At 43.2% G+C, this 17246-nt stretch overlaps 1 protein-coding gene across 2 annotated transcripts in view; it reads left to right on the top strand.

Annotated features, from left to right (window-relative positions):
- Positions 1-2554: 2554 nt before the first annotated feature.
- The window catches only part of prmt7 (protein arginine methyltransferase 7), a 50241-nt gene continuing 35549 nt past the window's right edge, over positions 2555-17246 (top strand). For both annotated transcript variants that reach the window (XM_069901167.1, XM_069901166.1), the window contains exons 1-7: positions 2555-2756; positions 7423-7459; positions 8393-8542; positions 10255-10363; positions 12949-13061; positions 13248-13492; positions 16165-16345. In XM_069901167.1, the coding sequence (XP_069757268.1) occupies positions 2599-2756; positions 7423-7459; positions 8393-8542; positions 10255-10363; positions 12949-13061; positions 13248-13492; positions 16165-16345 (993 nt within the window). In that variant the 5' untranslated portion in view covers positions 2555-2598. The remainder of the gene's footprint in view (positions 2757-7422; positions 7460-8392; positions 8543-10254; positions 10364-12948; positions 13062-13247; positions 13493-16164; positions 16346-17246) is intronic.

Here is a 17246-nt window from a genome sequence, read left to right as displayed (position 1 = left end):
GGGGGAAATAGCGGTCACTGCAAAATCAGTTGACGCTTGCGAGTGGATTTGCAAATCCAAATGGAGAGGGGAGATGTGGTTGTCCGACAAGGGATAAAGGACAGCTCAGGAGGGGAAGGGGAGATTGGGGATAAATAAGATAGAAATAGGAGAATAAGGAAAATGTTGGATGTTGTAGGAATGTTGTCTTATAAAGAGTTGAAAATAAGAAAACAAATGGAAAAGGAGGAAAGGTAATGATGGAAAAACGGAAAGAGAAGATAAACAAAATATAAAAGGGCTACGCTGAACTATATGACTTTAAATATTAATGGAATACATAACCAAATTAAAAGGAAGAAACTACTAAATTTAAATGAATAAATGTATTCCATTAGAAAAAATAACATATAGGTTAAGAAATAATATTGAAATATTCGAACAAGTATAGGAGCCTTACATTAAATACAATAGCGAAAACCTACCAGGGACAAACATTACCTAAGTTGATGGAAGGAGAAGGAAAGAAAAGAATGGACTCAGTAGAATTTCTGGTGTAATTTTGTGGAATGACAACATTGTCTGACTGGCTTAATGCAACCTAGATTGTATACCTAAAATGGATGAGAGGGGGGGATGGGGGGGTGGTTTGGGAGGAAAGTGGGGGGGGAGAAAAAGTCACTGTATATGTGTGAAAAAGAAATAGTGTATATCATGGCAAATGTGATTTATGGTGTGAAAAATAAAAAATTTAAAAAAAAAAGAAAGAACCAAAGACTTGTTGATCCAAACCAAGGTTTTAATTAACTAAAGGACTGGAGCATATCACATAGAGGTCGACCAGTCCAGAATGATCTGGTCTGGTGAGGAGCAATCCTTTAAGACCTGCCAGGAGGCGTGGCTACACTCTCAGCCAATCACAGTCATCCTACACTACAATCTGTACATATACACATTGGTGATAGAATCTGTACTATCAGAGGCCAGTATTCCATTTGACTTCTTAATGTGCTACTGTCTTCAAGTCCCTTTGGACGCACATCTAGGTCCCTCTGTGTCTGATTCTACCATTCATGGAATATGTCCTGGAGTTAATGGTGTTCTCAAAATACATATTACCTCACAGTTATCAGGATTAAGTTCCATCTGCCGATTCTCAGCCCATTTCACCAACACTTGGAGCTGATCATGGACTTTAGGAAGGGAAAACCAGAGATGCACAATCAAGTGATCATTGGGGGAATCAGAGGTGAAGAGGGTGATCAAATTTAAGTTCTTGGGAGTCACTATCTTGGAGGATCTTTCCTGGACCCAACAAACTAATGGCATAGTGAAGAAAGCATGTCAGAATCTCTACTTCCTTAGGAGTTTGTGGAAGTTTAGCATGACACGTGTGCTAACTGGTTGCATCACGGTCTGATATGGGGACACCAATACCTCTGAGCGTAAAGCCCTCCAAAAGGTAGTGGATACAGCCTAGGATATCACAGGCAAAACCCTCCCCACTATTGAGTATATCTACAAGGAATGCTGCTGTCAGAGGGCAACAGCAATTCATCAAAGACCAAACCCCCCCCCCGACTCTTTTGTTCGGTCGCCTGCCTACATTTTTCCATACCTTGAAGAGCTCAAGCACGAAACGTCGGTTATGTCATTTTACCTTTGCTACATAAAGGAGTCCTGCTGAGTTCCAGCATTGTGTTGTTACTTCAACCATGTTGTCTACAGACTTTTGTGTTTTACCAAGGTAAAACAATGGTGCCATCAGGAAAGAGGTTTAGGTGGCATAAGTCTTGCCCACCACCAGATAAAAGGTAAGGGTTCCATTATTGCCACGTAATACTACATTTAGAATGTAACATAACCTTTGTCTATCGCAAGGCATCCAGAAGCCTATTCTGGCACCCGAAAGGTCCGCAGTGGGGAGCGAGGCGGCCGCGGAGCCAACTGTGGCCCGAGTCCCTCCCGCTTTCAGGTGCCTTGGGGGAGCGCTCAGAAGCGGAGAATACACCTACCCTGAGGAGGGTTGGGTAAGTCCTCCTGGGTTTGGGGTTCTCCGCTCTCAGGTGGCCTCCCAACAGCCGCATTCGGACGTTTTAGACGTCTCTACGCTGGGGGGGTATTCTGGCCACCTGATCGTGAGAGGGTCGCCACTTTGTCCAGCGCCCCTCACAGAAACCTCCAGCACCTGGTACCGACCGGCCCTGCGCCCGCTTAGATCAGGTGTAGCTGCTACCCCTCCACCAACGACTAACTCAATCAGGGACTCATTATAAGGAACTTTTACTTTTGCACTTTATTTTTCTCTCTCTCTGCAGTGCAGTCAGACTGTTTACATCTTTATTTGTTTGCATGTGCAGCTCAGTTGCACTGCCAGGAAGTCGGTCAATCTGCTCACGTGACGTCCCGCATGTACCCTGACCCTCAATCTGCTCTGACTTGGAGATCACTCGCCTCGCCACTACCTTTCATGCTGCCCACGAAGGCCATCCCTTGGATATGCCCGGCGACCAACACCCTGGGGACGGACCCGACTTGACAGCGCCCCCCTGCCCAGCCGGCTCCGCGGTCACCTGACTCATCCCCGGTCACGTGAGGAGAGCATGGCCAGCGCGTGGCATGCTGGGCTGGCAGCATGGCGGCGCCGGTCTAGATCACCCGGCGTTGCAACCACCGACCGCCATGAAGGCTTTTTGCAGCAGAGCGAACCCCACGACAGGAGCCATGGAGTGGGAGGAGGAAGACGAGGACTATGACTATCATCAGGAGATTGCACGGTACGGAGCCGGGTGCCTCCGTGGAGTCGGACCGGACCTCCCACCCCACCCCACCCCACCGGCCCTTGAGTTTGACCCTGGTCCCGCGGGCCGCGCACCGGCCTCGCCGATGACCCCACTGGTAGTAATGGGGCTGATCTTTGCTCAGTGGCCACTCCGCGGCTGACGATAAATGGGAATACGAACACCTAATTAAAACGACTGCTGTTGGAAATGCACGGTTTACTGTTAAATCCGAGAGCAGGCTGCTCCGTACTCGAGAAGGCAGGCGGAGAGTGGAAAGACGGAGGGAGAGAAAGAGAGTTCCATCAGGAATACAACATGCATTCAGGTGGCGCCTGGCCAGCATTTTATACTTTTATTTCCAGTTGCTGTAATTCTTTACCTGCTGATAAATCCACCCACTTCTGGCTTTTGAAAGTCCTGAGTTATGGAAATCTGCCTGGACATATCTCTCTCTCTCACACTCACACACACAATTCTGTAGACACAGTGGTTGAAGTTTTTTAAAAAAAACAATGCTGGAGAAGCTCAGCAGGTCAAACAGTGGCAAAGATACATAACCAACATTTTTTGGGCTTGAGCCCTTCATCAAAGTATGAGAAAATTTTGGCAGGCATCGGAACAAAAGAGTTGAGGGGATAGCAAAGGCAGGAGATGATAGGTGGAGAAAGGAGGGAGAGGACAGGAGCAATGAGGGGAGGAAGGATGGCTGGGTGGAAGAACTGGAAAGACAGGAAAAGGGGGAGGGAAAGAAAAGGCAAACAGGTTTAATGGAAAGGAGTAAAGTCAATGTTAATGCCATCTGGCTGGAGTGCCCAGATGGAAAATAAGGTAGTGTTCCTCCAATCTGCAGGATCAGGATTGGATAAATGTGAACGCGGGAGTGTGGCTCAGAATTGAAATATTTGGCCACTGGGAGGTTGTGAACGGAGAAGAGATGCTGAGCGAAGTGATCTCCCAATCTGCGACTGGTCTCTCCGATGTAGAGAATGCCACAAAGGATGCACTGGATGCAGTAAATAAGACCTCTGGATGTACAAATGAACTTTTGCTTCACTTGAAAGGCCTGTTTGGGGCCCTGGACTGTGGTGAGCGAAGAGGTATGGGCACAAGTGTTGCATCTCCTGTGGGCACAGAGAAAGGTACAATGGTGGGGAGGGATGAGTGCATGAGGGAATCCTTGTGGAAGGCCAAGAGGGAAGGAGAAGGAAAAATGTGTCTGGTGGTGGGATCCTCTAGTAAGTGCCGTGGATAATGTGTTGGATGCAGAGCCTGGTGGGGTGATCGGTGAGGGGGATTCTATAGCCCCTTTTCCACTGGCACCCTGTTCCAGGAATTTGGGACAGGGTTCAGTGGAAAATGAACATTGTCCAAACGTCAGTGTCAAACAACGTTATTTCATGACTGGGATTAAATGCCTCTTCCCTACTTCTATCCCTGGCGTTTGCAGACACCAACGTGCTGATAAAACTAGTGGAAGAGGGACAACTGAAACTCACTCATTTCCAGTTGAAGGTAGAACACTCTGATCCCCGGGCTTGAGTTGTGTTCAATAGAAAAGCAATTAGTGTCACAGTTAAGGGTAGCCGAGTGTAAACAGAACAAAGAGCTTCCTGTCCTGGGACACTGCACAGCCATTTAACTGGGATGCCAGTGGAAAAGGGGATATAGTTTGTTGTGTCTTGGGCAAATGAGTGGGAAATGGAGGAGATGTGGGTGAGAGCTGAGTTGATAGTGGAGGCGAAGCCACGTTTGTGGAAGAAGGCAGATGTTATATTTATGTATTTGTGTGTGTGTGTGTGTGTATGCAAGTAAAAATAATAAAATATTTCATGGTATTCATTAATGACTGGATGCAGTGTTTATTCCACCAGGTTAATTTTAGGTAGCAATGGGATGAAAGAATAATAAATGTATGTGGAGGGATGTGATCTGCAAAGGTATAGAAATCTGCTTGCTGACAATTCTCAGGAAAGGAACCTGAGGACAGCCTGTAAAAACTAGAAATGCAGAGACGGCTTGACCTGATGAATATTTCTGGGTGCAGAAGTGGCCCATCTGAGCTTGTCCCATTTGCCTGTCCTCTGACCCTTTCTTATCCATCAAATGTCTTTCAAAAGTCTTAATTGTACTTGCCTCTGCTATTACTTCTCTACTATTACTACAGTTAGCTACCCATTCAGTGACAGCAGCTGACCTCTCCAACCTTGTTCCTCCTTTCTCAATATGTATCAATTCCCAAGTGATTGAATGGTGTGTGAAGTACCAATAATTTGAATGTATTTTTAATAGCTAATGTTTGGCCTGGAAGTCAGCCTGAAGAAAACTGAGGTCCTCCATCAGCCAGTTCCCCACCATAACTACTAGCCCCCCCACATCTCCATCGGGCACACAAAACTCAAAACGGTCAACCAGTTTATCTATCTCGGCTGCACCATTTCATCGGATGCAAGGTCGACAACGAGATAGACAACAGACTCGCCAAGGCAAATAGTGCCTTTAGAAGACTAAACAAAAGAGTCTGGAAAAACAACCAACTGAAAAACCTCACAAAGATTAGCGTATACACACACTCGTGTTTGGCTCCGAATCATGGGTCCTCTACCGGCATCACCTACAACTCCTAGACTGCTTCTACCAGCGTTGTCTCCGCTCCATCCTCAACATTCATTGGAGCGACTTCATCACCAACATCGAAGTACTCGAGATGGCAGAAGCCGACAGCATCGAATCCACGCTGCTGAAGATCCAACTGCGCTGGGTAGGTCACGTCTCCAGAATGGAGGACCGTTGCCTTCCCAAGATCGTGTAATATGGCGAGCTCTCCACTGGCCACCGTGACAGAGGTGCACCAAAGAAGAGGTACAAGGACTGCCTAAAGAAATCTCTTGGTGCCTGCCACATCGACTACCGCCAGTGGGCTGATATCGCCTCAAACCGTGCATCTTGGCGCCTCACAGTTCGGCGGGCAGCAACCTCCTTTGAAGAAGACCGCAGAGCCCACCTCACTGACAAAAGACAAAGGAGGAAAAACCCAGCACCCAATCCCAACCCACCAATTTTCCCCTGCAACTGCTGCAACCGTGCCTGCCTGTCTCGCATCGGACTTGTCAGCCACAAATGAGCCTGCAGCTGACGTGGACATTACCCTTCCATAAATCTTCGTCCGCGAAGCCAAGCCATAGAAAGAAGAATTGTTTTGCCATGCCATTATTTAACTTAATGCTTGAAAAGTTGATTTTCTTGTTTTAATTTGATCCCTGAACAATGCTAAAGAGAAGCTAAATGTTTACTGTTGAGAATGGGAAGTCCAAGGTAAACGAGCAAGCAAAGCACTCTTACTTTGTTGTGAATGGATGTACAAAGTCATGCTGGGTGCATTGATGCTGCCATATGTTTTGTGTTGAGTGCTGATTTTAGTCACAGCAAAACTGGAACTTTATAGCAAAATGCCTTTGTGCATTTGACAAAGGTATTGAATGCCAGTAAAAGTGCAGATCTGAAAGATTTAATGTCATATCAAGCATTCAGATATAAAATAAATTAGTATGGTCACAGATGGAATGTGTATTTCGAGCACACACCATCTCTGCTATTGTAATGTTAAAGAAGCAAATGGCTCACTGCATCCAGGGGACACTCAGCCATTTCAAAGCAACAAGTTTGCTTGATATATAATTAGAAATGCTGCAAATACTCTGGAGAGAAAGACCAATTTTCTAGAAAGGTCACTGTAACAGTAGGTTATGACTTGCTGGCATATATACCTTATGATTGATTATACAATAGTCCAGATGCAAAAGGTGCATTTTGTTGGATCGAAGATCATGGGTCCCAGTCGTTATGACTGCTGTAAATCTCCCAATGGCCACTGAAGGCTTTGATAATAAAAAAAATTTCTCTTTCAAAATAAAATTAGCTAAAAGTATCTACGATACTTGAATTATTTTGGTGTGATGTGTTTGATTGTTAAAAGACATTTCCTTTTTCAACTTATTATCCACAGTTCTATTTATTACTCATGCCCTTTGAATTTTATTCTGTGCCAGGATGCTCAGAAGTTTCAGCAAGCTTGAACTCTACTGCTGAGCTCTATGTGCAGTGAACTGTTATATGATGTTCCGCATTGGTTATTGGACTTGTGTTTATATAAAAATCCCAGACCAGCTTGCATTTAAGCAGTTATCAGTGAGTTCTGCTCACTAATTCTCACAATGGATGCTGCATTTCTAGCATTTTTTTTGTTTAATTTCCAGCACTGATATTATTTCAGGATAAATAGATTGATATTTTGTGCACCTAATTTATACACAATTTAGTACTCAATTATACTCAAAAAAAGTACTCACCGCCAGTACTTTTTGAGCAGTCACGGAGAGAACGAACAAACTCCTTACAGACAACTTGGAATTTGAACTCCAGTCCTGATCGCCAGCGCTGTAAAGATGTGCTAACTGCTACGCCAACTGTGTTTTAGTCTGTGTTTCTGGCATTCTAAATTTAAACCATGTTGTTCATGCAATTATATTTAATCACTAAGCAGTGATCCATTAATCTGTCTGGTATCTGAGTACCAATTAGGTAGTTGAGTGCAGGTAAATAAAAGAAACCCAGCTGTAATTACGTGAATTAACTTGACCATTTTTCTTTATTGTCCCATCAGGTCCTCTTATGCAGATATGCTGCATGACAAAGACAGGGTAAGTGTAATGGTAAATGAATCATATATTTATTCTTACTACATCAAGCTGTCTGTTTTCTGCCTTTTTTTAGACTGCAGGAAAGAAGCAGGGTCAAGTTTTCCAGAATCCTTGGCATGTTTTTGCTTCTTAATTCAAGAATGCAGTAATGACTCGTTGCATAAAATGAGCTTTGATTTTGACCAGGCTCTATGTTATTCATTTGTAGTACTGATAATTATCAGTAGTTTTAACTAGCCATTTCAGAACTTAAAAATGTTAATGTCACCACATTTCTTCCTACAGTAGAAGTCCAAAAATCTGGATACCAGAAATTTGTACCACCTGAGAATCTGAACTTTTCAAAAACTCTCAAACTTAAAAAAAAATTTAGCAGGGTTCTGTGTGCCTAGGAGCCACAGATGCACAGCAGCAACAAGCCATTTTGAAATGAACAATTAAACTGTAACAGTACTCTATCATTTTGTGTCCTGTTCTTTCCATTTACAATGTTCATTTTTAAACATAATTTCAAGCACTACACATTTTTTTAGTGAAAAAACCTGTGTTTACATTTTTGTCAAGGGTTGACTTTATTTCTCTTTAAAACTGCTCCTTTTGTTAATGAATAAACTATCAAAGTTTACCTGTTCTTTATTCCTCCTCATATTTGAATTTTAAAAGTACAGCCTGACAGTCCCAAAAACTCGCGCCGACCCAATCCCTAAACTGCCTGGATTTTTGGCCTTCTCCTGCATATTTGCATCGTGAAAAAGAATTGTCTTTCTTGCTTTGTTTTGCAATGATATTAGAGGTTTCTACCTGCTGTTTGTGGACATTTAAAAAGTTTGATTAAATGTAAGGCTGAAAAACATTTAAGCAGAATGGGGAACTGCTGTATGTCTGAGCCATATTGGTGCAGCAGGTATTTAAGCCCATGAAACTATTTTGCAGAACGAGAAGTACTACAGTGGAATTCGGGCAGCAGTTTGCAGGGTAAAAGAGCGAGGTCAGAAAGCGATTGTCCTGGATATTGGAACTGGAACAGGGCTATTATCCATGATGGCAGCAAAAGCTGGTGCAGATTTCTGCTTTGCAGTTGAGGTAAGATTTAGGGGTTGGTGGATCTGTTATTGCTGCAGATTTTAATTTTGTTGGAATTGAGTTAACATAATTTCATGAAAAATTTCTAGTTGACCCTCTGGAAAAGAGAGTCTTGTGGTTTGAACACCATCTGAGCAAACGTTTAACAGTTTTATTCGGCAGGATTGAAAAATGTAGAAAGTGAATAGTTACTTCACTGAGGAGCAGAAAATGATGGTTTTATGGGTGTGTCTTGCTGCCATCTACCTTGTTTATATTTATTCACAATTAATTTTATTTCAAATGAAACCACATTTTGTTATGCAGAAATAACATGGACTTACCTTGCTAAGTCATTTTGTTACCACAAAACTTAAACAGAAGATTGTTATCAGAGCCAAATGTACGTAACTGCTACATAATTGGCCATCAATTTTCCATCATGGCAAAAATAAGTGTCCATGATGGTGCCTTGACCAATTTAATGAAGGACATAGATGCAAGTTAATTGCAATGCTCAGTCTCAGATTGCCTAATTGAGGATGGAGTAAGGATATTGAATCTCCGGTCTGGGACAGTGATCAGAGGTGTATAGGCACCAGAAGGCAGAACCCCATGATTTGAAAAAAAAAAAGAATGGAGAGGATGACAGTTATGGCGTTCACGTGTCCTTCAGTATTGTTAAACCATTTATTATCCTTCCCATTGAGAGTAAAAACAAAAATGGGTTGAATTCATGAGGGATAGAGAAGCAATTCATGCCCATGGGAAAGAACACTTCAAGGTACTTGTCAATTGTGGCTCTGACCTTCTCTCCATCCCACAGCAATCCATTTGGTCCAGTCTTCCTACCTGACCTACAAGGTCGATATAACCTTATCCCAACTTTAAAAAAAAAAAAAAAAAATTTTTCAGGTGCAAATGATACCACTATTAGGGATCAAACTCTGTCACAAATCAACAATCTCATTGTAACATCTGGGAATCTTAGATGCTGCTTTTGTGACCATCTTCAAGAAAGGTGACAGATTTGACAGTAGTAACTACAGAAAACTCTTCCTGCTCTCTGCTGCAGAAAAAGTAATTGATGGAGCCTCTTCACCCTTCCCACAATCAAAGGTTTGCCGCCCCAAGTTACAATGTGGATTGCACCTTCCACGGATACAATGGACGTGACTTTAATCATGCCACAACTCCCAAGAAGTCCAGGTTGCAGCACCAGGCACTGTACATAACCTTTGACCTCTCTAAAACCTTTGTCTCCATGAAGTAGGAGGGATATGGACCATCTTCCTTGGTCATCTGTCCACAAAAATGAGTCACTGTGATGCAGCATGCAAATCAGGTTACCAACGTACAAGTCTATAACAGAACCAATCTCAGTGAAAGTGTGTCAGACAAGGCTGAATCTGATCTGATGGTGGATTCTTCTGGAGTTGACTAGGCTTGTAGCATAATTCCTGACTATGGAAATAGAGTGTCGGATGTAGGTGTTGAATTGCCTCTGAAGTCTCTCTCAACTTTAAAGCATAGTTAAGTAGCTAGTTATTGGAGCCTGTAGGTTAAGATTATTTTCTGAAGCTCAGGGTTTCACATACTCTCCAGCCTCACTCATAATGCTGGCAGAAGTAGCTTGTTTTTCTGATCACTGCAGACACCCATGGAGAGCTACAGGAAAAGGAAATGTAGATAACAACACTTTTAATATGATCTTTCTGTCACCATTCCCTTAGGTTTTTAAGCCAATGGCTGATGTTGCTGTAAAGATTATTGATAAAAATGGATTCAGCAATAAAATTAAAGTCATCAATAAACATTCGACTGAAGTAACAGTGGGGCCAGGTAAGGCACCTAAAGGAGCAGTATTCACAAGACCGTAGATGGGAAAGATTGAAGCAGCCTGTTAAGATGTGATGATCCATAGAAACAGTTATTTGTATTGCTGGGTTAGTAATGTACATGCTGTTCATTAAATTAGCCACTTCTAAGCCACATCTTAAGTGTATTTGGATTTGACTTCCATAATACCAGTCACATGACAATCTATTGCAACAATATTGAAGCTTCTTGCTAAAGGAGCATCAAGCTCTGGTTTTGAAGATCATACCTGACTGTGCAACCTACCATAATAATTAAACCTTTCCCAGGAGGCAGTATTTACATATTGGGACGTTGTTTCATTGATCATGTTCCATGTTGGAATGAAAAATTGTTTAGATGTAAATGAAGGGTAAATGAAACATATAGGATTATGAAGGGTATGGATAGGATAGATGTAGGAAGGTTTTTTGAGCTGGCCGGGGAAACTAAAACGAAAGGACACAGTCTCAAGATTTGGGGGAGTAGATTTAGGACAGAGATGAGGAAAAATAGTTTTTCCCAGAGAGTAGTGAATGTTAGGAATTCTCTAACCAGGGAAGTGGTTGAGGCTGCCTCATTAAACGTATTTAAAATAGATAAATTTTTACATGAAAGAGGAATGAGGGGATATGGGGAGAAGTCTGGTAGGTGGAGTTAGGTCATAAATTAGATCAGCCATGATCGTATTGAAAGGCGGAGTAGGCTCGATGGGCCATTTTTGGCCTACTCCTGTTCCTACTTCCTATTTTCCTATGACTCATTCTCCATTCTCCCAGAGACCATCTGTAGAAAGGGAGTGAAACAGAATTAATATTTCTTGCTGCTAACCTTTCATCAAAGGGAGGAAGAGTGAGAAATCCAAGATGTTTTCAGCTGTGGAGAAAAAAAAATGAATATCCCTGTTCCCTGCAAGAACTCTATTCCATTCTCCCAGTTTTCTTGTCATATCTGTTCTGAGAACAATGCCTTCCACATTAGGCTTGGTGAGATCTTTTTTCTTCAGTGAGGGCCCCCCCCCCCCCCCACCTCCCTTAACCAGAGCTGATGGAACTTTCAAACAGGTCTGGTCTGTTTCTTGCACTTAACATGTTACCTGCTTTGCCCCCATCCAGAACAAGAGTAACAACCCCCCCCGCTTTCCTTCGTTTTCCACCCAACCACATTCATTGGACATGTTTGTCATTTGTGAAATCTTCAAAATGATAACCTCACAAGGAACATCTGCTTTCTGTTCCTCCTTCATGACTTCTTGGCGCTAATGTCTTCTGGCATTATCATCCCATGCAGCCAGATGAGGCATAAACCTGCCCTTCTACCACTTTCCATCCTACTGTGCAAGGAGTCTAACACATTTGTGAAGCAGTAATTCATTTATTATATCAACTATTGGTGTTCACAATGTGATTTCCTTTACATGAAAGAAACCAAACATAGATTGGATGACTACTTTGTAGAGGACCTCTGGTCAGGATGTAATGATAAGCTTCTCATACTCTCTCAGTTTAATTTTCCATCCCTCTTTGACCTCTCTAACTCTGAACTCTTGCACAGTCCCAACAAAACCCAGTGTCAACTCTTGTGTACAGTTTTACGAGTTGGTAAATGTGGCACAGGATTTCAACCCAGTGGCCGACCACAGCTGCAGTTCAAAGATGTCTGCGAGCGTGATCTGAAACTTGCTCATATTGATGTGCTCAATTGGGAGCCCCTTGCTGATGACCATTCGAGAAGCGCTGTCAAAAAGGGCGTGAAGAGCGGTGAGGAAAAGCAGACACACCATCTGGAGGACAAGAGGACACGGAGGAAACAGTACCAGTTGATCACAATCCATCATACCAACTTCATCTGCAGTAAGTGGGGCAGAGACTGTCACGCCAGAGTGGGCCTTGTGAGCCATTCCAGATGCTGCTCTAAAACTAACTGAATATCCATGGTGCTATCATTATCTTCCAAGACTGAAGGATGCCTACTAATAATAGTTTCAATTGAGCAATGATTAAGATGACTGTTGTAGCTGAAAGCTGCCAGTGCTCTTGACGAAGAGGTCTCTGTTAGGTAAAAGTATCAATGTAATTGCCAAGGATGGAGACATACTGAAAATAATAAACATAGCATAGTATTCTATCAGCACCTGATTTGAGGGCAAAGACCAAGGACACTAGTGGGAAACAAATACTTTCTTTTGGTAGCTTTGCTTCTTATAGAAGCAGTCAAATAACTTTGCTGATGTTACATTTGGTAAAGTTAGATAGTGGTTAGCGCAATGCTATTTTAGCACCAATGACCTGGGTTCAAAGCGCTGTGTGTAAGGAGTTTGTACGTTTTTGTGACCACATGGGTTTTCTTGGGGTGCTCTGGTTTCCTCCCACCCTCCAAAAATAAACAGGATTTTTAGGTTAATTGGTGTATTTGGATGGCACAGGCTGTGGGCCAGAAGGCAAGTTATCATGCAGTATCCTTTAAAAAAGACATTTCCACAGTGATTTCATGTTGTTACATTGACACATAATGGTGAATGGGTGTCAAATGCTGATTGCACCTCCCTCACAATAATTTCCTCTCTGCAGATGGTGACATGTCATGCCGAGCTAATATCCTGGTCACAGAGCTGTTTGACACAGAGCTTATTGGCGAGGGGGCACTGCCAAGTTACGAACATGCCCACAAATACCTTGTTCAGGTAGGTTGAGAAAATGGGGGCAAAATGACACTGAGTCCTTGTCCAGTTCTGGGAATGGTATTAAGTTACTTGACCCAATGCTGCATAGTAAGCACTTGTTCTTTCTTTTCCACAAGTCTGTGATCATTAACCAAGAAAACAAGGCATCCTTTACAACCTAGACTTTTGTTTCCTCTGTGGCCACAGGAAGAATGTGAGGCTGTTCCACACAGAGCCACAGTGTATGCACAGTTGGTGGAGTCAGAGCGCATGTGGGCCTGGAACAAACTGCTGCCGATTCACGTCAGTCTGGAGGGCGACAGTGATAAAGTCATTTATCCCACAAAGGACATGCAATTGTGCGCAGGGTCCCCCTGTGTCTATGACATTCAGCTCAATCAAGTGAACAGGAACCATTTCACTGCTCTCACCATGGTTACCAAGATGTTCAGGTATGGTCAACTGTTGCCTGTTGGAAAATGAATGCTTGTGAGACATGATAAAAGAGGTAAAAATTTGCATTAAATGTCAGGTACATACTCATGAAATAGTTGAGCTTTTGGACCAGGTCAAATTTGGGGGGAGGGATGGGTGGCCGACTTTTGCACGTCATATTTTTGACTGTGGTAAGTACCTGCATCGTTCAAGGTGTCGTGAGCTTGGATGGCAGGGACCAGTTGTGACCTAGGAGAAAGTCTTTGGATGGGGTGCGAGGAGCTCAGATGGACAGGTGGCTAGAATCTGTGCTCGGGGCATTGGGAGCTCTGGTGGACAGGTAGGCAGATAGCCAGGATGAGGATCCATGTTCGGGAGTTCAGATGGGTGTGCGGCGAGGGCCGAAGAGAGAGTCTGTTGCTAGAGCATCAGGAGCTCCAATGGGCGGGCGGCCACGCCAAGGATCTGTGGTTGGGGTGTCGGAAGCTATGATGGGTCGGTTGGCCGGGTCGAGGATCTGTAATCAGGGCATCAGGAGCTTGGGTGGGTGGGTAGTCGGGGTGAGGATCTGTGCGGTTGGGGTATTAGGAGCTCCGGTGGGTGGGCAGATGAGCGGTCGACCAAGGCAAGGATATGCGGTTGGGGTGTCGGGAGCTTGGGTGGGAGGGTGGTCAGTCCAAAAATTGGGTGTCAATTTTTATATGGGTCATACAGAAAACACTTAATTTTTGGGCCAAGGTGGGGATGGGGTCGACTAATACACAGATCGACTATTACACCAGTATATACGGTGGAAATGATTTGTATTGCTAAAGGTGGGAGTGATTTTTATGACGGATATGGGGATTGCAGGTATGTCAAATTCCCCTTGTGGAAATGTGTTTGTATTGAGAAAGTGGAGTGCTTGTGGTGAAGCTGTGCCCACTGTGTACTTGGGCAATGAGTTCTGGGAGCTTGACCCAGTAAAGATGAAGGAATGACAGCTTGTTCCCCCAGTTAAGGCAGTGTTTAACTTGGAAGGAAGTTGGATGTTGTTGTTCCCATGCATTAGCTACCTTTGATTTTTTTTTTTTAGGTGCTAGGGATTGCATATTTATATACAGTTAATGTCTTGGAGATTGTTTCAGTGCATCTTGTGCAGTGCAGTCACAGTCTTCCGGTGAGTGAGTGATGGTGGAGGTTAGGGTGAACATCAAGTTGCTATCACTCACAATTCTTGGTGCTGCTCTCATCCAGATAAAGGCTTAGTATTTACACATCAACCCATTTGGTCAATGTAGATGGTGAAAAAGTTTGGGGAGTCAAGAGGCAAGTTACAGTTAATGGAATGCTTGGTCGAGGATTTGCTTTTGTCGTCTCAGCATCTGTAGGTCTGGTTCAGGACATTGAAGTAGGGAATTTCATAATACAGGGCTGCTGAATCTCAAGGAAGTAGTGTACTTTTCAGATGGAGATGGTTGTTGCTTGAATGGAATTTAACCCTGTGCAGATATGAGTGAACATCTCTTCTGCTGGAAGGAAGATTATTGATGAAGCAGCTAAAGATGGAAACCGTCAAATTAATGTATTGTGTTAGTTCCCTCACCATCTGTTGAAGTTCTGGTGTGGAAGGAATGTCCTTCACCTGCTGCCATTAAAGTAATTTGGGAATTTCGCACCCAACGACAATCTAGAATGAGTAATGAGAGTTTTTTGTCATGTACAATGTACAGATGTATCAAAATTCTTGCTTGATGCAGCCACACAGGAATGCAAGATACATCACCAACAATAGTATAAATTAAATTGCTATAATATCCCATGAGACAGAAAAAGAGAGAATAAATATAAAAGGATAGGTAAATATTCACAGTTGCACTTAGAACAACCAAAAAAATGTTTCAATAATGCAGGCAGTTCATTTAATGATCCTGGAACAGTTAAGGTAATTCAGGGATTGCTCTTGAACTTCAGGCTTCCGTACCTTCTGCCTGAATGAAGGGAGCAGCAAGAAGTGATTGTGACCAGGACGATCGGGATTCTTTATGGCTACTTTTAGTGACTTTTTGACTTGGTTTGCTCAATATGAAGCCTTCATCAGTGGTGGAAGTGTCAAGGTAATCACAAAGAGCTTCCCTTGCTCATGTACAGCCTGGTGCCATGCAACATATGTGGATCAGGACCAAATACTGAGGACGACTGGTGCCTCTCCTCTTAGCTGTTCTCTCTGTTGAAACTTCCCGTTGGGAGAGGACATACCTAGTCCCAGTCTGAAGTTGCACATCAATCACAAGTTTCTTTCTTTAAAGGACATGAGGTACCTGGATAGGTTTGTGAAGAATTCAGTGATTTTGTTCTTGCTGTTACACCTGAGACTTGGTATTTCAAATATAACTAAACCGAACTTGTATTCACCAGGCAGCCAAAGCTTTTTTTTTAAAACAAGGTGAGAAAAGTTTGTTACCAGATCGATTTTCTGATCACTGATCCAGACTTCATCCAGTAACAGAACTACAATGCAGCCAAGCCTCAAGGAATCCTTTCCATTTTAGTCATCAACATAAAGAATTCCCAGTTAATATGCATGTGCAGAGAAGATCACCGATGATAGAGGTTGTGAGAGTTAGGGTCCATACATTGTGTTTTGTTAAGTTGTTTAAGCTCACAAAATGAATAAAGTTGATTTTATCATGTTTTACTTTCTCTGCAGTGTGGATTTCAGTAAAGCAGTGAGTAGTTCTCCAGCTCAGCACACTGTGCAGGTCCAAGCAACTGGCAGTGGACAGGCCCATGTGCTAATCTCCTGGTGGGACATGGAAATGGACCCTGAAGGGAGCATCAGATGTACAATGGCTCCGTACTGGGCTCATCCAACTCCAAATAATATGCAGGTAAAGGCAGTACCTTGGTCCTGTAATGTGCGATGGAGAGGCAGGGAGGGGGACATCTCTGGCTTCAGGAGACTGCAGTAGATCGAAACAAATCACTTAAAGAAATGATAGATATATTGCAAAGAAAGTGAATTTAAAATTTCAGATCAGGTTTTGAACGGGTCATGCTTTTTTAGTTTTGTTCTTAGACCAAGGGAACTGTACCTGAGAATAAAGGTCACCTGATGGAATCTTTGGTCCAACATAGTGTGAAGATGATGCACAGAGGCCAAGTACAGTACATTATTGACTCATTCATGGGTGAGTGGGTATTATACTCAACGTCCGAGACCAAGTCCCAGCCCACTGTTGCTGCTGCCCCACACTGTCCTCCAACAGTAAAGGTGCACAGTGACACCCTGGAAATTGCTCCACACTTTACACAACCTGGGGGCTACCCCCTTGGCGAAGGCAGGCAACGCTCATGAAATTCCCCACCACCTTCTATGTAACAGCATAGCCTTTGATCAATTGAGCAAAAGAGCATTAAAATTGTGACCCAGGGGCTTGGATAAACTCTTTTAAACAGCAATAACCCTTGACCTCCTCTTTGCTTTTGAGACCTGGCCTGCAGCAGACAGGGGAAAAATAATAAAAGAATAGGAAATAATACTGTAAAGATGAAGTAAAATATTGTTACAATAAAACAAAAGTGCAGTGTATAATGTGAGAAATAAGTACAATTAAACAGTACAAAGCATCATCTTATTCCATGGGAGGTCCATTCAAGACCTGATAATACAGATACACAATCCTTTATCCGGAACCCTTGGAGAACAGAGTGTCCCGAATTTCGGATTTTTTCTGGATTTTGGAAAGCCAGATTTAAGCCCACCGAATTGTGCTTCCATATCCACCCCCA

This window comes from Narcine bancroftii, chromosome 10 (genome assembly GCF_036971445.1).
Source record: "Narcine bancroftii isolate sNarBan1 chromosome 10, sNarBan1.hap1, whole genome shotgun sequence".
NCBI lineage: Eukaryota > Metazoa > Chordata > Chondrichthyes > Torpediniformes > Narcinidae > Narcine > Narcine bancroftii.
Note: the sequence above shows the minus strand (reverse complement) of the source record. Positions and strands in the feature narration are given on the sequence as shown.